We start from the raw sequence: 21989 nt of genomic DNA, 5'->3' as shown, positions 1-21989 counted from the left end.
TTATAGTTTAATTGAGCAGAATAAAGCTAAACATGCTTATTTTTTGTGGTTTTTAAGCTCTAACTTGCTTGTAATTTTACAGAACAGCTTAGATTCTTTTAGAGTAGTAACCAATTCATAACGCTCAGGTTAAGAGCTTAATAATTGTTTGTTAAATGTGTGGTGTTTAACATAACAGTGACATATTGATCCTGAAGATGATCCCAATAAAGATCGAAATTTTGGTACAAGAAAGAAAATGTTTTTCTAAACCTACATCACACCAGACCGCATCTTACGATCTCCTAATAAAGTTAAATGTTTCAAAACATCGAAAAACTTGTAAAATGTAACTATGTATAATAATAAAAATGAGGATATTTTTGACAAAACTTAATATTTTTGACATTTTATAGCTTAATTGTGTAGAATAAAGCTAAATATATTTATTGTTTGTGGTTTAAGTTCTAACCTCCTTGTAATTTTACAAAACTGTCTACATTCTTTTGAAGAATCTTTCAATCTATAAAGCTTACATTCATAAACAATTTATTATCGATTTGGATTAAAAAGTTGGTTGTTTAAATTGGTTGCTTTATTGAGAGAAATGTGACTGATGCCTGCCGTAAATAGTTGAAATACTAAATTCGCAATACACATGTGTATTACTGGTTTTTAGAAGTTGATTCTTATGAATTATTTCTTTTATTACAGTCTAATTTCTTTAAACAGCATGTGTTAATTAGAAAGGGGGATGAAAATTAAAGTTTAAAAAAAATTATTGTAATTTTTTATGAAGTTTACTAGAAAGAGTGTCGAGTAGTTTTTTTGCAAGGGATGTCTACTCTCAATGGGCAGTAATTGTCAAATATTCGGCCAGAAAGGAAAAAACCCCATGGTCCGGGGGATAAACCAGGATCCGGAGTGGGAGTTACAAAAATACAAAAATAGCCTAAGGGCGATTTAGACAAGTCTCCCAGTCCGTTTCCGAGTGTCGAGGATGCACGGCGAAAAACCGAGAAGGCCGGTGGTCATGATCTGCATCCAGTGAGCAATGGGCAGCTCCAGCGATCGTCGCAAGATCAACCCCAACATACACAAGATCAGGGAGATCGAGTTGGAAAAGGTGACCGGTGATTAATTCCAACCTTACGGACTAAAATAGACTCGGAAAAGAGCATAGTTAGCTCGAGATTTAATATTTTGTCTAGTTCTCTTTTTCTCTCTCTCTCCTCCCTTGTTTTTAGAGACAGTGCGAGACAATGCGACACAATTGCTGACCTTATTTAATTTAAATTTGGCTTTGCTCGCCCTGCCAGATCCGCCACGCGTCGTCCAAGTTTGCGACCTCAACGCAGACAGGAAGTAAGAAAGGGAAAACCGCTCACTTGCATGTACAAAAACAGGCTTGATTTTCAAAAAAACTGCTACAGTGACACAAAAAAATATGAACCAATTCTTACTTCAATAGAGTACTTTAATACCAGAGATTAAGATTTACCAATAAAATAAACCAAACACTAATAGAATTTGCTCTAAACACAAAACAACAAAATTTCTTCCAAGAGTTTTTTAAAATATGAAAAAACTCAATTGCAATAATGAAATGCACAACTTATATACTTAGGGCCGTCTGGTCTCGCTCGTGATATATCGTCACGTTTAACCTAATGAAGACGGTAAAAAAGAAGTCGTTAAAGTTCAAACAATAACACTGACGGGTTTCAAAAATCGAACCAAATCGACTTCGCCCTATTCTCGGAATTGAAAACCCTGCTGAACAAGCACGCCTACAGACGGGGATTGTACGAGAGGAAACATGTAAGAACTGTGGATTAAATATGCGAGTATTAGAAATATGGCAAAGAAGAACGTACGGTAACGTAAGGGTGAGAGGGTGAAAAAGAAAATGAGTGTAAAAAGAGAGAACAAAGAAAAAACTTTGAGAGATTGAAATGAAGGGAGAGAGTGATCATGAGAGTAAAAAAGTCAACAAGACAATTAGCGGGAGAGAGAGAGAGAGAGAGAGAGAGAGAGAGTATTATGACCTGGTGACAGGTTCCCTTAAGGACAAAAACAAACAATACAAATATATAAAACCGCTCTCTGATCGATAAAACAATAAAAATAATATGTTTGAGGCTGGTTTCTGGTCAAGGGTCAGGTAGAGAAAGAAGCAGACTGTAATAACTTGCCAAGCTTTTCTGCCTTTATAAGACCATCATCAAGGCTTGAATAAATATTACAACATTACATTATTTTATTAATTACAAATTTTTTTGGTTAGTTTTAACTTACAGCATCCTATTTCTCATATTAACATTACAGAATGGCGGGAAAAAAACCGACGACATCGACTAAGGGGTCTCGAAGTTCATGAGGTTGGTTAAGTTGAAATTAAGACAAGTTTTTTCAGGCTCTGATGATGGTCTTGTAAAGGTCGAAAGCTTGGCAAGTGATCACAGAGTCTACTTCTTTCTCTACCTGACCAGAAACCAGATATCAAACATATTAATCATCGTTGTCGATTTCTTCTATATCAAAATAAAAATAATGAATGAGTAAGAAAATGTGTGAGAGAGAGAAAGAGAGAGTTAGAGATAGAGTGAGAGAAAGAGAGAGAGTTAGAGAAAAAGAGAGAGAGAGAGAGGGAGAGAGTGAGTAAGAGAGAGAGAGAGAGAGAGAGAGAGAGAGAGAGTGAGAGTGAGAGAAAGAAAGTTTGAGAGAAAAAAAGAGTGTGAGTAAGAGAAAGAAAGAGAGAGGAAGTGAGAGAAAGAGAGAGTGAGTGAGAGGGGGAGGGATGGTGAGAGAGTGAGAGAAAGAAAGTTTGAGAGAAAGAGAGAGGACAGAGAGAGAGGAAGTGAGAGAAAGAAAGTTTGAGAGAAAGAGAGAGAGTGAGTGAGTGAGTGAGAGGGAGGGGGAGGGAGGGTGAGAGAAAGAAAGTTTGAGAGAAACAGAGAGTGTGAGTAAGAGAAAGAGAGAGAGGGGGAAGTGAGAGAAAGAAAGTGAGAGAAAGAGAGTGAGTGAGAGAGAGGGGAGGGAGGGTGAGAGAGTGAGAGAAAGAAAGTTTGAGAAAAAGAGAGAGTGTGTGATTGAGTAAGTCAGTGAGTGAGTGAGAGAGAGAGAGTGAGAGAGAGAGAGAGAGAGAGAGAGAGAAAGAGAGAGAGAGAGAGAGAGAGAGAAAGAGAGAAAGAGAGAGAGAGTGTGAGAGGGAGGGTGAGAGGGAGGGTGAGAGAAAGAGTGAGTAAGAGAAAGAGAGAGCGCGAATGAGCGACGAGAGAGTGAGAAAGAGGGTAAGAGATTGATTGATTGATGGTTTTATTTATTCTCGCGAAATTGGGTCTCGTGGACTTTTCTTACACTTAACGTGAGTTACCTATGTAACTTTTTATAAAGTTTACATTTATAAATCATAATAAAATAACAATTGATTAATTTTATTGGAACTCTAAATTTGTAGGGCGTAAGTATAAATTGTAAAAAAACCCAAACAAATAGTAGGTTGTTAGGTATTATTTATGTAGGTCAGTCTTTATCAAGATTATGACTAAAATACGAAAACTTATTATTATCATTAAAAGTACTTTTCTGAGTAAATAATAATAAAACATAAAAAAAGTTTATCAGACAATATTTATCTATATAAATGTTAATGAAGGATAAATACAGAATTAATAGACAAAAACTTTAATCATTAATAATACTTTTAAAGTATTTTTTACGCTGAAAACAATGGTGGAGTTATGGCAAAAAATTTGTGAAAAAACAGTCATTTGGTTTGCCATTTATTACTCACATTTTATGCTCGAACCGAAGATGACCGTCTTGCTTAAAGATGCAAAGATTTGCTCTTTTGAACCACTCTTCACCGTTGCTCAGAGCAGTCAGGGGAGATGGATTGACAAGTATTTTCTATCCTTTGCCGCAGTTCTTCAAATGAGGTTGCTGGGATATGATTGGCGTAGACACTGTTTTCTAAAGGCCCACAGAAAATAGTCGGGTGACCGATGAGGTCAACAGATCGGGCCATGAGGTCAGTCCACCTATCCTGGAAGTGACGATTCCAATAACGTCTCACCTACAAAGAATTGTGTGCGGGCATCCATCATCCTGGAGCATCACGCTTTATCGTTGTTGCAGAGGAAGATCATCTGATAGAGTTGGAAAAACTTCCTTAAAAAAAATTGAGAAAATGAGCACCAGCTAAATTATTTTCGTAGAAATAAGGTTCAATTAATTTATTTCCGAGAAGTCCACACGAAACGTTGATACCTAAACCACCTGATGATGACAAAAGTACGAAATTCTCGGATTTTCCTCTGCCCACGTTATTCCAAAGGTTTAGTATGCCATTAGAGATGAACTTAGATTCATCAGTCCATAGGATTATGGAAGAACGTTTTCTTCAGCCTCACAAATCGCCATTTGTGCTAGGAATGTTAGACGCCTCATAATCAAAGTCCCGAAGTCCCTGGACAACATGAGAGCGATAGCTTAAAATTATATATCCGGAGTACATATCTAATTTAATTTTTGGAAAAGCCTAAAACCCTTCCGACATTTCTGAGGGAGGAATTCGGATTTTAGCGAAGATACAGTAAAATATTCACCTCCTCGTCCAAATTACGATGCCGGTTTCTTGGTGATGGAACAGCAACTGATCAATATCTCCTCATATTGCGAGCAACACGAATAAACGTTTTCTGGTTTACTCTGGGGCGATCAGGAAATTTCTGGGGAAACAAACGAAATCCGTTTTTTCAAACGTTTTGCCAAACTGTCATTTTTTGACCAATTTAAAATTCGATTAAGAATAAAAATTTCTTTAAAAAGATGCACAGGGTAGTATTTGAAAATTTGAAGTTGAACTAAGCCTGAGGTACCCTGTATAATTTCCCTCCAAAAAGGTAAAAATTTAAAACTGGACTAAAAAATATTAAACGTGTATTTTGGTTTTTTTAATAGCGTCATTGGTTGAAGAGAAATTCAGCCGCCCCATCTAAAAAGGACACCCTGTCTAACAATATGCTTTTTATGATAAACGAATTTTGGTAAAATTTTGTTCTTCTGTCTTGGTATAATTATATTGTTAGAATAACGTCTTATATTTTTATTAAAGAAACTATTAAAGAATATAATTTGATTAGCTATAATTTGTGGTTCTTTTATCATTACTGTTTTTCTTTATTAAAGTTATAAGCACTAAATTTTGAAGATCTTCCATTTTTAAAATATGTACTTAGTACTTAAAATTTATCATCTATTCTGTCATTATAGATAAATTATGAATTTTACACGAGTATTTAATTTTTTTTTTGTAAAATCATTATATTGTTATAATTTGTAAAGTACATTAAACATGGTCTTACTAACTTTTCGTATAAATGAAGTTTTAGGTTGATAGTTTTATATTTTAACAAATTATTTATAGTATAAATTTTTGCATGTGCTCTTTGTCTAACGACATCAATTTGTTCTTGCCAATCTAAATTTGATGAAATGTGAACACTAAGACTTTTTACTTTTTTTTTTAATTTTAGTTCTATTCTTACAAGATTATTTTTATTTTTGGCATTTTTATTTATTTGGTTGATACGTCGAGCGTTTCCTAATATTATGCATGAAGTCTTGTTTGGGTTCAATTTTAATCCACGACTCCATTTTGATATACTTGTTATGTCTTTATTTTAATTTCTTAGGGAGAGAGAGAAAGTTTAAGAGAAAGAGAGAGTGTGAGTAATAGAAAGAGAGAGAGAGAGAGAAAGAAAGTTTGAGAGAGGGAGTGAGTAAGAGAGAAAGAGAGAGAGAGAGAGAAGAGGGAAAGAGAAAGAGAGAGAGAGAAGAGGGAAAGAGAAAGAGAAAAATAGAGAGAGTGAGTAAGAGAGAGAGAGAGAGAGGGGGGAAGAGAAATAGAGAGAGAGAAGAGGGAAAGAGAAAGAGAAAAAATAAAGAGAGTGAGTAAGAGATAGATAGATAGATAGAGAGAGAGAGAGAGAGAGAGAGAAAGAGAAAAAGAGAGAGAGAGAGAAAGACAGAGACAGAGACAGAGAGAGAAAGAGAAAAAGAGAGAGAAAAAGGGAAGAAAAAAACAAAAAAAGAGAGTGAGAGAGAGAGAGTGAGAGTAAGAGGAGAGAAATAGAAGTAATAAAGTAAAGTCAATGAAAGATGTAGTTTGTGAAATAGAGTACATTTTTAATGGTGCGCGACTATGTGTGTGTGAGACTATGAACAGTAAATAAAATGATAGATAAAAAGATAAGCTGATAATGACATGATAATTATTGTTGGATATTTTAAGAAAAAAAAAACTGATTGTCTCTGGTCAGACTTGTCTCGCTAGTTAATTTTGTGTGTGCATGGTTGCGTCTATGTGCATGTTATTTTCCTAGGTTACAGCGTTCTTTCTCTAAATTATTTTAATTGATTGATGGCGATATGGACAAAAGTTAGAATTGAACAAAGCCGAAGAGGTATTTTGCCCAGGTCGAAATGACATCAAGCCAAATATCTTGTCATATTTTGTTTGTCATCAACTAAGCTTGTTATTCTTTGTCACAGCGGGGAAAAAAGCCTGTTAGTAAGGGCGTAAAAATAGCATGGCCGGTGAACCCTGACAAAACTGCCGTCGGCCCGATGAATTTCTTAAAGGGGCAAGACTTCGAACAAGACGACAACGGATTACGCGGATTAGCCTGATCCGAGATCCGAGAATTTCTGGTTAAAAAGCCGTGATATTCGCCCCCGTATGTGAAAAAGGGGCCGGCTAATTAAAAATAGAGCTGGCTCGGAGTCGATCCCGCCTCGACCGAGAGTCGTTTGTTTTATGTCGATTTTTCCAGTGGCCAAATGTAAACAGGAGTGGCCTAATTCGGCTCGTTTTACAAGGAAATAGATAGAAATATATGCACATACATTAAAAAGCTGCCGAAATTGTAAAATAATACAAATAAACAGCACTAGCATTAGGCTAAAAACCCATATAATTTTCCCTTTGTGTTAACCTTTTGAGCACAAAATTTTAAAATTTTGAATTTTGCACATGGCGAGCATCTTCCTTAAAAAGTGCTAAATTCATTTCCGTTTCAGGACAGAATACAAATATGTGAGGCGCCTATTTATCTATATAAGATATTTACATAAGTATTTATTTGCAGTATTTCTATTTTATTGAATTCGCATTCAATATTAACAATTCGCATTTTGTCACAATTAATACCGTTCTCTTTCAGTCTCACTCTGTCTCTTTTCCATCTCTTATTCACTCTTTCTCTCACTCTCTCTTTCTCTCTACTTTTCACTGACCACTGGGTCATTATTTTTCTTCTTGTTTCCTCTCGTCTCAACTTTCTCTTCCACCCTCCCTTTAAATCTCTTCCTCTCTCGGTCACTCTCTTGATCTTATTAACTTTCTCTATATCTGTTTCTCTCTCTCTCTCTCTCTCTCTCTCTCTCTCTCTCTCTCTCTCTCTCTCTCTCTGTCACCTTTTCCATCTCTCTTCCCACTCTCTGTCTCCTTTCTATATATATCTATCCATCTCTCACTCACTCTCTCTCTCTCTCGTTCTGTCTCCTTTCAACTCTCACTCACTCACTCTCTGTTTACTTTCCATCTCACACACTCTCTCTCCTTCTCTCTCTCTCTCTTTCTCCACCCACCTTCTCTCTCTCTCTCTCTCTTCTCTCTGTCTCCTTTCCATCTCTCACTCTCGCTTTCTTTCTCCCTCTCTCTCTCTTCTTTTCACTGACCCCTGTCTCTTCTTTTTTTGTTGGTTCCTCTCGTCTCAACTCCCTTCTCACTTTTTACTCGCCACTCTCCTCATTTCGCGCTCCATTTCTTTTTCCACTCTCTCTCTCTCTCTCTCTCTCTCTCTCTCTCTCTCTCCTTCTCTCCTAACTTTATATATGACACTTTATAAATGTGTAACAAGGTCCAATTGTCGGGTAGCCGAATCATTGTAAAATTTTAACGCCTAATGTAATAAATATAAAACGACCTAGAGGTAAAATGACAGTCGGATAGGCTGGTAGAGAGCAAGGAAGAGTTAGGGCGAAGCAAAGGAAATTGTTATTTACCTACAAACATCCACATTCAACGTTTCTAAACAAAATTAATTGATAATTGATAAAATTCAACAATTATATATAATAGTATAAAAACTCTCCGGAATCAGCGGATTCCATAGGAGATTGGACATGGAGGGAAGAAATAGTGATATATGTTTTATATGCAATATGCACATATATGAAGAGAGGAGAAATTTCTAAATAGCTAAAAAGATCATTTTAGTATTTTGCTCAAATATTCAATATAAGACAGAAAAGGAAAATCGATGTTTCAAACCAAAAAAGACCATCTTTCGAAGGTAATTTTCAGTTTTTTAAGATTGACCAAGAAAGTGTAATATTCTTGAGAAGATATGTGACTTTTTTTCTCGGAGAACCTGAATTGGATTCCAAATATGCCGCCCTGTCTTGCCAGTTTGACAAACGTTCCGAGTCCTGGCACTATTTCCGAAACCGGAAGCAAGTACGATCAGTTTTGTCAAATCATTTTAACAACATATTGAAACATTTTCGTCCACTTCTGATGACGACACTTATATAAAGACGGTTCGAGAAAAATAAACGTTACAACCTGTTAAAACATTATGCAAAAAAACCAATTCGCTCCTTTTCAACTATATTTTCTCATTTCCTATTTGAAAATAATCTCACAAATCGTGAATATTTCAGCCGATCAACGACTAGAAACAACCGGGGAAACGACTTTGTACGCTTTATTAAGAAAGGATTTTAGCCAAGGGATGATAAAGAGAATCGTAAAAGTTAAAAAAATTGAAAATACCCCTGGCAAAGTTCCATCGGATAGGGAGCCTAATGAAATCTATCTACAATATTTTTTTTTCTTTTTGTATAGATTAACTTGGCGGAAGAGTTCGACATCTTGCAGATAGTCGGGGAAGGATGGTTCGGGAAGATCCTTCTCGTGGAGCACAGAGTGACGGACACCGAAATGGTCCTGAAAGCCCTTCCGAAGCCTTACGTGACTATAAAAGACTTCTTCAGGGAGTTCCACTACGGACTCCAGCTCGCGGCGCATAAAAACATAATAACAACATACGACGTCGCATTCGAGACTGCAGGCTTCTACGTCTTCTCTCAGGAGTACGCTCCTCTTGGCGATCTCACCTCGAATATATCAGAGACTGGGATCGGTGAGATTCATTCCAAAAAAGTCGCAAAGCAGGTAGGACCTTTTCGACTCATAATCGGTTTCAAGGCGCTGGTTGTCACGTACGCAAGACGGATCTTTCTTGACGGTTTAGCCTAATCGGCGCCTGATAAAACGTCAATCGATAAAGCAAAAGATTTTTTCTTTCTCGGTGGTTCCAGTTAGCGGCGGGACTAGACTATATTCACGCCCACGACCTCGTCCACAGGGATGTGAAGCTGGACAACATTTTGGTCTTCAAGTCGGACTTCTCGAGGATCAAGCTGTGCGATTTCGGCGAGACGAGGAGGGCGCGAACCCCGGTCATGAGGAGAAACGAATGGATTCCATACTCACCGCCCGAAGTCTTGGCCACCCCTGTCGACGTAGAGTACAAGTAAGATGAGCTTTTTTAAAGAGCAAGAGACAGAGAGAGAGAGAGAGAATGAGAGAGTCAAAGAGAAAGAGGGAAGAGGGAGAAAGAAAAAGAAAAAGGGGGAAGGGAGTGAGAGAGAAAGAGAGTGGGGGGAGCGGAGTAAGAGGGCGTTAGAGAGGTGGGAAGGAATGAGATAGAGAGAGGGAAAGAGAGAGAGAGAGAGTGAAAGAGAAAGATGGAAGGAGGAGAAAGAGAAAGAAAAAAGGGAAGGGAGTGAGAGAGAAAGAGAGTGAGGGGAGGGAAGTAAGAGAGAGTTAGCGACGTGGGAGTGAGTGAGAGGGTTAGAGAGATGGTAGTGAGTGAGAGAGAAAAAGAGAGATGGGAGTGAGAGAGAGTGCGAATGAGAGAGAAAATGAGAGAGAGTGAGCGAGTAGTGGGGATGGGTGGACAGAAAAAACCACTGTAGAGAATTGAAAATGACAAGTTTGATGGAAATATAACATGAAATAAAAAGAGAGAGATAAAAGGGGGGAGGGAGAGGAGGGAGAGGAGTGAGAGAGAGAGGGAGGGAGAGAGAGAGAGAGAGTGAGAGAGAGAGTGAGAGAGAGAGAGGGAGGGAGAGAGAGAGAGAATGAGAATGAGGGAAGGGGTGCTAAAGAAAGAGAGTGAGGGGAGAGTAGTAAGAGAGAGAGAGAAGCTAAAGAATGTGAGATTGCAAGGAATAGAAAGAAATAAGGAAATTCTGTCAGAGAAAAAATGAGAGAATGCAAAATAATATAGATATGTAGAAATAAGATAGGTATATACACAAAAAGCATGAAAGATTTGGTCTATAAGTGAGTGAGAAGCTTGATTATGAATAGTAGATAGTTACAAAGTTAAACATATAATCAAATAAACAGATTGATAGCTAACAGGGTGCATACAAAGAGAAAAAACCTCTGACAGCATTTATAAGAATTTATTAAATTTCTGTAAAATGATTAATTATGGAATGGAATTTTGCAGATGTGAGACATGCCATGACGTCTGGCAATTTGGCATAGTTATATTCGTATGTCTGACTGGCTGCTTGCCGTGGCAGAAGGCGGCCATGGATGATCCGAGGTACGCCAGGTACCTGTACTGGCATGGTTCGGCCGGCGTCCTCCAGCCAGTCAGAAAGCCCAAACTGTTCAAAATGCTCTCTTCTAAAGCGCAACGCTGGTTCAGAAAGCTCCTGGAGCCCAAGGCTGAAAAACGGCCGCCGGCCGTGTGCGAACTCTCCAGGTACCTTGAGGAGAGATGGCTCGCCAAGTCTTCAAGCGATCGCACAGGTGGATATTTTTGTTCGTTCTGTTGGGTTTTTGTCTTAAATATTTTGTTGTTTTAGAAGATGAACGTGAAGACGAACTACTTTGTCCTTCAATGTACAGCTTCCACAGCAGCCTCGAAGAGAAAAACGTACTCCTCTCCACGCTCATGGAGTACGGCCTAGAAACGACTGTTGACCGTAAGAGCAAGAAGGACAGGATACGCCAGTGGATCCAGAACAGCTCGATAGCAGAGGAAGAAGAAGAAGAGCCCATGGCAGCTTCGAACATGGAAAGGGAGCCTTCGAGGAGGAGAAGAGACAAGAAGTATGATATCGCCTCCGACACATCCGGTACCACAGCGAGTGGATCTCAGGGACAATAATCATATGAGGATTTTCCCAAAGAAAACAAATAACAGGCCAAAAAAGACCATTTTTATATACATATAACATGAAATTTTGTTTTTCTCTCGGCTTATCTTTTGTACATAAAATTGTACATAAATTCAATGGATTTATGGAATTTTTGAATAGCTGTGATTTGTTATATTTTAGCCATATACGGTTGAAGAGTTTCTTGCGTTTTGTTTTAAAAGAACGCTGTACAAAATTCCTTGTCAGGGCGCATTTTCAAAACACACTTTTCCCCTTTTACAAAAATGAAATTTAATGTCAATTTTATTATTTGTACAGCCTTACATGTATGTAATGATTTTTGTGATATTCTGATGAATAGAGTATTTTCTTTTTCTTTTTTTACTCGAATGAAAAATCAGTGTTTTATTGGGCCCTTTTCACATACGATGATATTTAGACAGATTCATCATCAAATCAAAATGAATAAGCATCATTCTCAAACTGCAGAGCAAAAATAAGAAGGTAAATAAATAGACATTCATAGGTAAGTTCACTTGTTATATTTCTTTCTTTTTACTTTTTGTTTTATATTATTTATAAAAGATTTAGGAAAATCGGTTACAGGTCTCTCAATAACAAGATGCAAGTCAGACGTTCAAAGTCGATATACATCAATAATAACATGACAGGTTCAGTTTATTTTGAAGAAATGGGAAATCTCGACTCATCCAAGTTAACCACCTATTAAGGCCAAAACAGTAAATAAGATACGATCAGTGCTGGAACAGGATGAAAGGCCCAAGCACACTTTTTGTTGGATATTTCTCATTGAGGTCTGCAGGACGATGGACCTGTAAATTTGATCAATTACCATTACCCTGATCTGCCAGTCCTCATCTGTATGGTCTGTCAAACTCTGCCATCATCAGGGAATAGTTTGTGAAGAATGGTTGGATATCATATGTCGCTAGAGTTTGATTTAGGGATGTGTAAGTATGGTTAAAGATGGTTCCTTTAACTTATTGAGATGGTTAAGGATGGTTCTTTTAATTGCCTAATCGTGATTAAGGATGGATAAGAGAGTACTAACGATGGGTAAGAATAGTTACAGATAGTTCCTTTAACTAGTTAGATATGAATTTTATGATGGGTATTGGTCATACATGTTAGAGATGGTTACAGACAGGTAAGAATAGTTAGAGATGGTTGTGAATTGGTTCTTTAAACTGGTTAGAGATGGTTCCTTTAACTTGTAAGATGTGGTTAAGGATTGATTCTTTGTACTGGTTATAGATAGGTTAGGGATGGTTCCTTTAACTTCTTAGAGATGGTTATGGTTTTTTTTAGTGATTGAAAGTGGTTGAGTATGGTTCTTTAATTTGTTAGAAAAGGTTAGCAACTATTTCCTTATACTGGTTAGAGATGGTTTCTTTAACTGGTTATAGATGGTTCCATAAACTTGTAAGTTAAGGATTGATTCTTTACACTGGTTATGGTTAGATATGAAGGGTTAGAGATGGTTAAGGTTTGGTTCTTTATAGTGGTTATATATGGGTTAAAATGGTTAAGGATAGTTCCTTTAACTTGTTACAAATGGTTAACAACTATTTCCTTATATTGGTTAGAGATGGTTTCTTTAACTAGTTAAAGGTGATTTCATGAAATTGTTAGAGCTGGTTAAGGATGGGTAAAAATGCCTACAGATGGTTCCTTTCACTGGTTAAAGATGGTTCCACAGACTTGTAAGAAATGATGGTTAAGGATTGATTTTTTTTTACACTGGTTATGGTTAGGTGTAGTGCTTTTAACTTGTTAGAGATGGCTAAGATTTGGTTCTTTACAGTGGTTAGAAATGGTTAAGTATGGTTAAAAATGGTAAGGCATGGTTCCTTTAACATGTTAGAAATGGTTAGTAACTATGTCCTTATGTTGCTAGAGATGGTTCCATAAACTTGTTACAGTTGGTTAACATTGGATAAAAGTGCCTACAATTTTTCACTGGCTAGAGATGGTAAAGTCTTTGTTCTTTGTATTGTTTAGAGATGGTTAATATTGGTTAAAGATGGTTCTTTATATTGGCTAGAGATGGCTATGAATGGGTTAAAATGGCTACAGATTGTTAAGGATTGGTGGGACAGGTCCTTTAACTTGTTAGAGATGGTTAAGTTTTGGTGGAGTGGTTTATTGAACTTGTGAGAGATGGTTCCTTTAACTGGTTAGAGTTGGTTAAGGATGTTTCCTTTAACTTATTATAGATGGTTAATGATTGTTATGGATAGTTCCTTTACACTGCTTACATGATTAAGAATGGTTAGAGGTGGATAAAAAGGTTAAAAATAGCAAGTGATGTTTGGAAAAATAAAAATTGTTAGATTGTTAGGTTAAAGGTTAAGAATGGTTTACAATAGGTAAGAATAGTGCTTTTAACTGTTAAAGATGGTTAAGGATTTTTTAGAATTAGCTGATTAGAGATGGTTCTTTTAACCTAATTCCCACTGTTTTTGTGCATACATGCAAGTTTTCAGACCTTATCAGTGCGGACAGGCAGACCAAAGATGATGGAAAACGACAAAACCACTTTTGTTTCAATATTAAACAATTTTTGGATTAAAAATAAATAAATAAAACATACAGGATTATGATTCTGGGTTACAGCTTAAAGTATACTTCATATTGAATTTCTCACAATAATCAATGATAAAATGTTAGAAATGTTCTTTTTTGTGGTCACTTTGTTATAAAACGAATTTTTTTTGCAATCTTTTCTTTGTCAAGGTGAAGTGAGTCGGTGACAAATCGCCTCCGTAACCCATAGACACTTATTACAATTGGTTGTAGAAAAGACTGCAAAATAAAAATCTCTTCTAATGACTAATTACTATAAAGAACTACATTTTTTTTACATTATAGTTTTTAAAAGTTTATATATATAATTTTTTTTTAATTTTCAAAACCATGCTCCTAAATTGTACGTTTTATTCTTGTGGTATGCTTAACTGTAGGTTTCTTCCCTCCCCCGAACAAATATTTTTTACCAACTCGCTTGAGGATAAATGTAGGGCAACTTTTTTATCACAGTGCAATGAAAAATTAAAATAACATCCGACCTCTTACAAGGGGGTGAGAAAAGAAGAAACCCACCTGCATTCAACGTGCGCATGCTTTTGACGGCTTTATATATTTTTTTGTCTACAAAAACCAACAAAACACCAAATAACTTAAAACAAGAATGCAATATTTAACAGATCAAACAAAGAACAATCGTTTTTAAAAGGTTTCTAAGCGAATAACAGGTTTTTTTTTTAAATTTTAAACAACTTTTAGTTTTAAACATTTTTTAACTAAAAAAATTGTTTAAAAACGTGTCAGTGTTTCGTTAAAAACAAAGAACAGCTTTTTTAAAGCACTTGTTTTTAGACAAGAAAATACAAAATAAAAGGAAAAAGTGTAAAGCTTGAGTAACAAATCAGTGCTGTTACAATAAATAACAAACGTGATAGTTTTTTAAAACTGAAACGCTCTTTTTTTTTTGTGTTTTTACTCATTATTCAAAACAAAAAAGTTTTTCCTTTTAAACAATAAACTTTTTGAAGCTCACACACCAGCAATGAAAAGAAAACAAGGCCGTAAACCGACCACAAGAAGAGTTTTTTCTCCAAAATATTTTTTTCAAAATTGTCCAATTCAATGACCTCCCAGGGTAGAGTAGATATTCGTGACGACAGATGTTCACTCCCCAAGCAAACTTTTAAAAAAAATCAAACAAAGTAAAATACAAAAAAAAAATGTTAGTTTAAGACATGGACAGTAAGCATTTAAGGATAAGAAAAAGAAAAGAGAAAAGAAAAAGGTTAAAAAATAATAATAAAAAAATATATAAATCAAATTATTTAATTATAATCTAAAGTGAAAGAAATAAACACAAAGATTACAAAATAAATATTGGAATGACACAGCAGTAAAAATTAAAACAAAGAAAAATTTTAAACAGGCAGAAGACAATGTACAAAAATAAATTATATATGTATAAAAAAAAAAGAAGAGAAAAATTATAAAATGATGCAGTTTGCGTTGGGTTATACACGGATGAAGACCTTCGTATCATGGACGCCTTCCGTTTTCCGGTGCTCCAATTCGCGCTCACGTCACGTAAAAAGAAAAGAAGGAAAACAAAATGGGGGATCGCGGAGGTGACCCTCACGATTTCATTCTCTCTCTTTTTCTTTTCGTTATTTTTTTCTCTGTTGTTTTTAGTCTACTCTCGCTTTACCCCTGGGGGGTTTCGCATGTCATACGAACTCGATGTTCAGATGGGGCGACTTGCCACTCGACTCGATGAGCCGTTCAACGAACTTCTTTATCTCGGAGACAATGAATACGGACGACGTGAGGCAGATAAGAAATACAAGATCTACAAACATTTCAATTGATTATTAAAAAAAATAATAATAATAATAATAATACTGACCATATAGTGTAAGCGCTTCAGTCTGAAATATGGTTTGAAGAGGCTTGAAATATATGACGAGGAGTTGACCAACGACTGAGAACAATACCGCCAGAAGGAACATTCTGTTTTTAAATAATCCAATTTGAAAAATTGATTTCGTCTGAAAAAAATTAAAATTATTTAAATATTAATGCAGTTGAGTTTCCCAAAAACGCACACTGCTTGAGAATAGGATTTTGTCTGTTTATTAGGAGGGTCCATGTATAGAAAAAATTATTAGGTACATTATGTGAAAGTAGAACATGAATCAATAGAATGGCATTTTGATCAGTGTTGCCGACAGTGTTGCCCAAGCATAAGAAAATGGAAAAACAATGTTGACTGTTTATGTCAGTCTGATAAATTTCCCTTTTTTTCTGGGAGAGGACAAGCTGAGGCTTGGAGGATACAGGACCGATTCGTTTTACCTTAACCTCGGGAAGTTTGACTGTAAATGGTAAAAAGAGAATTACCTGTGATCTACAGCTCAAGGCGTTGAACATGTCGAAAAATACAAAGCAAGTGAATGTCATAGTTGTATCCCTTGGCGTGATCTTGTTGTCGCTCATCTGAAAACAGGCAAATTAAATTTAAAGGAAAAATATACTCTCAACCATGATCAAAACCAAATTTCAGATTTTTTTTTCAAAGCTGAACATGAACTCAGATTGATTACCTCTCTTTTGAAGACCCAGAGGGTTCCAAGAATGATTATGCAAGCTGAGAGTAATACATTGACAATCAAGTGCTTTGTGATCATGGGCTGTTTGACGTTCCTAGGGCCTTGTTTGATGACGTCTTTGTCAACGGGTTCGACTCCGAGACTCTGCGCCGGTGGCCCGTCCATGATTATGTTTATCCATAGAATCTGCATAGCATTCAGAGGGTTGGGTATTCTGAACAGGGTCGCCAATGCGATCAAAGACAAAGCGGCGATGCTCGTACTAAGCTGGAACCTCACAAAGTTCCTGATGTTGTAATATATCCCTTTTCCCTCTTCAATCGCCGCACTGTAATATTTTTTTATTTTTTTTTAATTTAAATTTCTGATCAAACAAGAAGCACGACTTACACTATGGTGTTGAAGTCATCATCAACAAGTATCATGTCAGCTGCTTCTTTACAGACATCAGTGCCATTTTTACCCATGGCGATGCCGATGTCTGCCTTCTTAAGGGCGACACCATCATTGACGCCATCACCCGTCATGCCGACGACGATTCCAGCTCTTTGGAACGCCTTGACGATCATGACTTTGTGGCGCGGGGTGACTCTGTAAAACACTGAGACGTTGTTGATCACCTGGTCAAGTTGGCATTCGCCCATCGCATCAATTTCATCGCCAGATAAAGACTGATGGTGGACAGTATCCAATCCTATCATTTGCGCTATAAAAAAATACATTTTTTTAAAAATTGTATTAATATTTTAAAGTTAAATTATAATTACCAACTGAGAGTGCTGTTTCTTGCGCATCCCCTGTGACTATTTTCACCTTTACACCTGCCTGCTTCAAAGTGTTTATCGTTTCAGTCACATTAGGCCTCGGCGGATCACAGATCCCGACAATGCCGAGGTACACGAGGTCCTGCAACGAATCGCCCCTGGCCATACTAATCACCCTCAGGCCTTTCCTCTCTACCTCGTGGGCGACGTTGAGCAACTCTTGCGCATATGCAGGGGTCAAGGAGCAGACGTAATCCTTTCTGAGAACCTTGCTGCACTGCTGGATTATCAATTCGGGCGCTCCTTTCACAAAGTATATCTCCTTCCTGGCCTGCTTGTTTAAAAAACAATGTTAATTTGTTTTTTAAATATATAAATAAGTAAAAAATATATTCACCCCTTCTACAGGGACGCATTTCACAGCCATCATCTTATGCTCCGAACTAAACGGATATTCTTGAAGACGAACGTATTTATCTGATATGCCATACATTCCATGCTGAAAGGTTTAAAGAGCAATATTTAAAAAACTGCTATAAAACTATTCCTCATATTGTCAAATTTTTAGTTATTGGACATACTTTCATAGCAGCTGCGAGTATAGCACCCTCGGTCGGCTGTCCAAGAAGAGTTTCACCGATTATCACAGCGTTATTGCACAAAACACCGGCCTGACAAAATAAAAATAGTTGTCAACAATAAATAATCCATTTGACATTAAACTGATAATTAAGTATGATATATCCATTAAGGACTCAATTAAGGTGAACATATCACAACCATGACAGATTCATTAATGACTTCGTGAATATTTCAAAACCAATTATATTGAATGATACAAACCTCGAGTAATCTGTAGATTGAAAATTTTGCGGTGTCTAGACTGCCATCAAAGTCGCGAATAATAACCTCACCGTTATCGTTGTAACCAGCACCGGTGACTTCGGCTACGTAATTTTCCGAAGTGACTATGATTGTCACAGTCATTTCATTTTTAGTCAGCGTGCCAGTTTTATCAGAGCATATCACACTCACGCATCCTTAAAAAGATTACAGAGTATTATTATTATTATTTTTTTAATTGTTTTAGGTTTACCTAAAGTTTCCACAGTGGGGAGTTTCTTGACTATTGCGTTTCGTTTAGCCATCCTCATGACTCCGAGGGCGAGGGTGACTGTCACAACAATAGGCAGGCCTTCTGGGATCGCTGCGACAGCCAAGCTGACGCCGATGTTGAACATCTCAAGAATCGGACGGCCTTGTAGCCAACCGAGCACCATTATCAGGCCGATGATGCCGAACGAGTAAAGCGAGAGCTGCGTGCCAAGTTTGTCCATCGATTTCTGCAAAGGCGTCTTTGGCGCTTCTTCTGACTGCATCATTTTGAACACCTCGCCGAATTCAGACTTTTCTCCAGTATTCACCACAATTCCCTGGTTTAGAAATAATATAAATAAACACCACCAAGGGGATAAAATAAATTCAATACCTTTCCGTTTCCGCATCGGACGAGCGTGCCCATAAAAGCGATGTTCGTCATGGACGTATGACCATTCAACTTAAGCACCGGGGCAGTGTTTTTCACCGCCGCCTCAGTCTCGCCTGTAAAACTGCTCTCATCTATGGCCAAGTCAATAGCCTAAAAGTAAAACCTGTCAGTTTGTTCCCTGTGGGGGAAGAAATTTAAAAAAAAACTTCACCTCAAAAAGTCTTAAATCTGCTGGAACTCTATCACCTATGTTTAGATGGACGATATCACCTGGAACGAGTTCCTTGGCCAAAAACGACTCGAGAACACCTCCTCTCACACTAAAATCCGAACAATTTCAATTTAATGTAACAACTGAGAATTCTACCTGAGAATGCAAATTGTATAAAATATTTGTGTTTAGTTTGCAATTTATAACTTATTTTAATAAAAAAATAACACCAGCTTCTCAAGTGGAAGGTGAGATAACCTGTACAAAGTTTATAAATAATAAAGAAAACAATAAACAATTATTCATTTGATTAAATATGTTTAAATAAACAGAAATGGCCATTCAAATTAATAAAATAACTCTTTGATTTTTTCTCAATGATAAATATTTAACAAAATAAATACCTAATCCAACTATCTGGATATATAACTTTGTACATGTTAGCCCCGGATGATTTGATCATGGTCATTTCATCCTCATACTCAAAGGTCAAATTTTCAACGGTGTTAAATGGATTTGTAAATTACCAGTGACATGAAGGCGGCACCAGTTTGTTCAACTCTTCCAGCGATTTTTCCGACCTGTACTCCTGGATGAACGCCACGGTCACGACGATTATAATGGCCTTGCAGGAAAAAAAAATTAGTTTCTTGAATCAATTTTTTTTTAAACTGTAGTACTTACGACGGTGATGCTGACTGCGTCGTCAAACTGTTTCATGCAGACGCTGACAAATGCCGAGGCAAGAAGGAGCAGGATGAGAGGATTTTGAAACTGAATTTAAGAAAGAATATTATAATCCAGATTTTGGACAGCACGTTGAAATTGTTCTACCTGTTCAATGTACTTTTTCCATAGGGGGTCTTCCTCTTTGACTGAGAACTCATTGACGCCGGCAATGTGTCTGCGCAGATCGGGCTCCAGTCCCCAAAGGCCGGTCCTGAGGTCGACCCGCAGCCGTGCAGCCACGTCCTCGGCCGACAGCCATGAAGCCTCCCCAGTGGTCAGCCACATTTTATCTTCCTCTCCCTGTAAATAGTTCAGTTAACAATTTAAATTTTTCATTTAAACAAATGGGGGGATATAAATAATAATTTTATTATACAAATAATATGATAATCCCACGGTATTTTTTATTTAGCAGTAGCACCGCAGTTGTGAAAATCTTTAGAAAAAGTTTCTGAATTATTCAAAATTCCACCTTCTCTCAATCGAGGAATTCGACACATCTCATACCATGAATAATCCATAATCATTAATTGTTGATGCCCACCAGTGATTGTCGTGATTTTGAGTCGACATTTACGCATTGGAGAGAGAGACATCGAAGGTCAATCTTGTTTAATTTGTCAGAATCGGTCTCTTTTTAAAAAATTCTCACGTTTATTATCTCCAGGATAATAACAGCATATCACAAGTAATTGTCCCGGGATATCTAGGACCATCTATGCCAGTTGTTTATACCGTCCAGAAAAAAAAAAAAAATCGATCAAGATCAAAAAATGATTTATTCCTTCGGGCGTTGAGTCATTGGAGACAATGAACCTATTCGTCGTAAATACAATTAGGGCATTGTTGAAAATTTGACAAGAGAGGAGAAACAAGCAATTAACAACTCCCTGAAGATTTTTTGAACAATACAAATCGACACAATATTTGTTAATGTTATAAAAATGAAAACTTGACAAACTGACATGAAAATTTTCAATGAAATGTAAAATCGCCAAACATTTTTGAAAAGTTACGCCTTTCTATTTCCATTTTTGATGAAAATAATGAGACATTTCAATTTATTTTGAAAGTTGAAAGTAAGTAAAGAAAAAAAAAAAGAATCAATTTTGTAGGAAAATTGCGGCAGGTATCGTCCACATCCACTTTGCTGAAATCAATTTAAAATCTAATTCTAAGAATTTAATTTTGTGGAAAATTATAGCAGATGTCATTACTTTTTGTTGGATGTGGTAATAACAATGCCTTTCTATGAGTGTAAAATGGTGGCGATTGAAAATAGTAGAAGATATTAATAGATGCTTTTCTATAATTTCACCATTTAGTAATATTGCAAATGTTTAGCGTTTTGTGAAAGTAATTATAAATATAACACTTATTAGACACAAAAAATACATTTTACTCCATCAAAAATTAAAATATGCAATTCTATGAATCCACTTATAGAAAATTATAGGAAAATGTCATTTCATTTTGCGTAAAAGATGTCATTTGTAAATGACGGTTCTACTCACAGATTTTTTGTTTACAACCTGTTTACAATTGTTTTGTAATCAACAAATGTGTAAGTAGGACTAGCATTTACAAAGCGTGAATCTAAATACTCAACCATCTTCATCATTTCTATAAAAGATGTCATTTCATTTGATTGAAAATTGAGTACGGTAGATGTCAATCCAATTAATTGAACATTACTGCAAACGTCATTCTGCATTGTTCAAAAATTATGGCAGAGGTCATTCTACTTTATTAAAATCATGGCTGATGTCATTTCAATTTATTTAAAAATTATGGCAAATTTAATATCACATTTTTTAAATTATGACAGCTGGCATTTCATACTATTGAAAATTACGGCAGATGTCATTCCACTTTGTAAAAATTATGTCAGATGTCATTCCACTTTGTTAAAAATAACAAAATAATTATATGTAGATGACATTCCATTTTATTAAAAATAAATTTGTCATTCCGCTTAATTAAAATTGTTAAAAACAAAGGTTTTTATTCCACTGTCGCAAAATTGTGGCAGATGCCATTTTACATTGTTGCCATTTTACATTTGTACGGCAGATATCATTCCACTTTATTAAAAATAACAAAATAATTATTTGTAGATGTCATTCCATTTTATTAAAATTAAATGTCATTCCACTTAATTTAAAAAATTCTCCATAGGATTCTATTATGACAAATTCCACTGTATTTCAACTTTGTTAAAAATAAAGATAAATAAAAATAAAATAAAAAAAACCACTGTTATAAAATTGTGGCAGGTGCCATTTTATATCGTTCAAAAATACGGCAGATATCATTCCACTTTATTAAAATTATGGCAGATGTCATTCCAATTTATTTAAAATTGTTGCAAGCATAACATAGATTTTTTAAGTTATGGTAGGTGGCAT

General features: G+C 36.2%; 2 protein-coding genes across 5 annotated transcripts in view; one reads left to right on the top strand and one right to left on the bottom strand.

Moving 5' to 3' along the window:
- Positions 1 to 942: 942 nt before the first annotated feature.
- On the top strand, positions 943 to 11641 carry LOC106672971 (serine/threonine-protein kinase SBK1). Of its 2 annotated transcripts, none has more exons than XM_014404841.2 (5): positions 943 to 1105; positions 8897 to 9226; positions 9373 to 9587; positions 10575 to 10882; positions 10939 to 11638. In XM_014404841.2, exons 1-5 carry the CDS (start codon positions 1034 to 1036, stop codon positions 11241 to 11243), a joined length of 1230 nt encoding a protein of 409 aa, XP_014260327.1. In that variant the 5' UTR covers positions 943 to 1033; the 3' UTR covers positions 11244 to 11638. The 2 variants fall into 2 exon arrangements, with proteins under 2 accessions (XP_014260327.1, XP_024083361.1); XM_024227593.1 differs by lacking the exon at positions 943 to 1105 and adding an exon at positions 1150 to 1344 and having other exon boundaries at positions 10939 to 11641.
- A 3562-nt stretch (positions 11642 to 15203) lies between these two features.
- LOC106672957 (calcium-transporting ATPase type 2C member 1) overlaps positions 15204 to 21989 on the bottom strand; it is a 32259-nt gene continuing 25473 nt past the window's right edge. For all 3 annotated transcript variants that reach the window (XM_014404815.2, XM_014404816.2, XM_014404814.2), the window contains 15 exons: positions 19687 to 19881; positions 19537 to 19626; positions 19380 to 19477; positions 18853 to 18961; positions 18642 to 18791; positions 18249 to 18585; positions 17996 to 18192; positions 17734 to 17823; positions 17550 to 17651; positions 17156 to 17483; positions 16779 to 17094; positions 16383 to 16716; positions 16180 to 16275; positions 15686 to 15827; positions 15204 to 15628 (listed from right to left, as the gene is read on the bottom strand). In XM_014404815.2, coding sequence (XP_014260301.1) covers positions 15507 to 15628; positions 15686 to 15827; positions 16180 to 16275; positions 16383 to 16716; positions 16779 to 17094; positions 17156 to 17483; positions 17550 to 17651; positions 17734 to 17823; positions 17996 to 18192; positions 18249 to 18585; positions 18642 to 18791; positions 18853 to 18961; positions 19380 to 19477; positions 19537 to 19626; positions 19687 to 19881 — 2706 coding nt within the window. In that variant the 3' untranslated portion in view covers positions 15204 to 15506. The remainder of the gene's footprint in view (positions 15629 to 15685; positions 15828 to 16179; positions 16276 to 16382; positions 16717 to 16778; positions 17095 to 17155; positions 17484 to 17549; positions 17652 to 17733; positions 17824 to 17995; positions 18193 to 18248; positions 18586 to 18641; positions 18792 to 18852; positions 18962 to 19379; positions 19478 to 19536; positions 19627 to 19686; positions 19882 to 21989) is intronic.

This window comes from Cimex lectularius, unplaced genomic scaffold (assembly GCF_000648675.2).
Source record: "Cimex lectularius strain Harlan isolate CLEC.00 unplaced genomic scaffold, Clec_2.1 scaffold203, whole genome shotgun sequence".
NCBI lineage: Eukaryota > Metazoa > Arthropoda > Insecta > Hemiptera > Cimicidae > Cimex > Cimex lectularius.
This window is presented reverse-complemented; position numbering and strand designations above follow the sequence as displayed.

What these genes read in the sequence shown, in the direction of transcription:
- LOC106672971 (XM_014404841.2), top strand. Translation starts at nt 1,034, where the DNA reads ATGGGCAGCTCCAGCGATCGTCGCAAGATCAACCCCAACATACACAAG. An exon ending in GGGAGATCGAGTTGGAAAAG is followed by an intron (nt 1,106 to 8,896) that starts GTGACCGGTGAT and finishes CTTTTTGTATAG; the next exon opens with ATTAACTTGGCGGAAGAGTT. An exon ending in CCTGTCGACGTAGAGTACAA is followed by an intron (nt 9,588 to 10,574) that starts GTAAGATGAGCT and finishes GGAATTTTGCAG; the next exon opens with ATGTGAGACATGCCATGACG.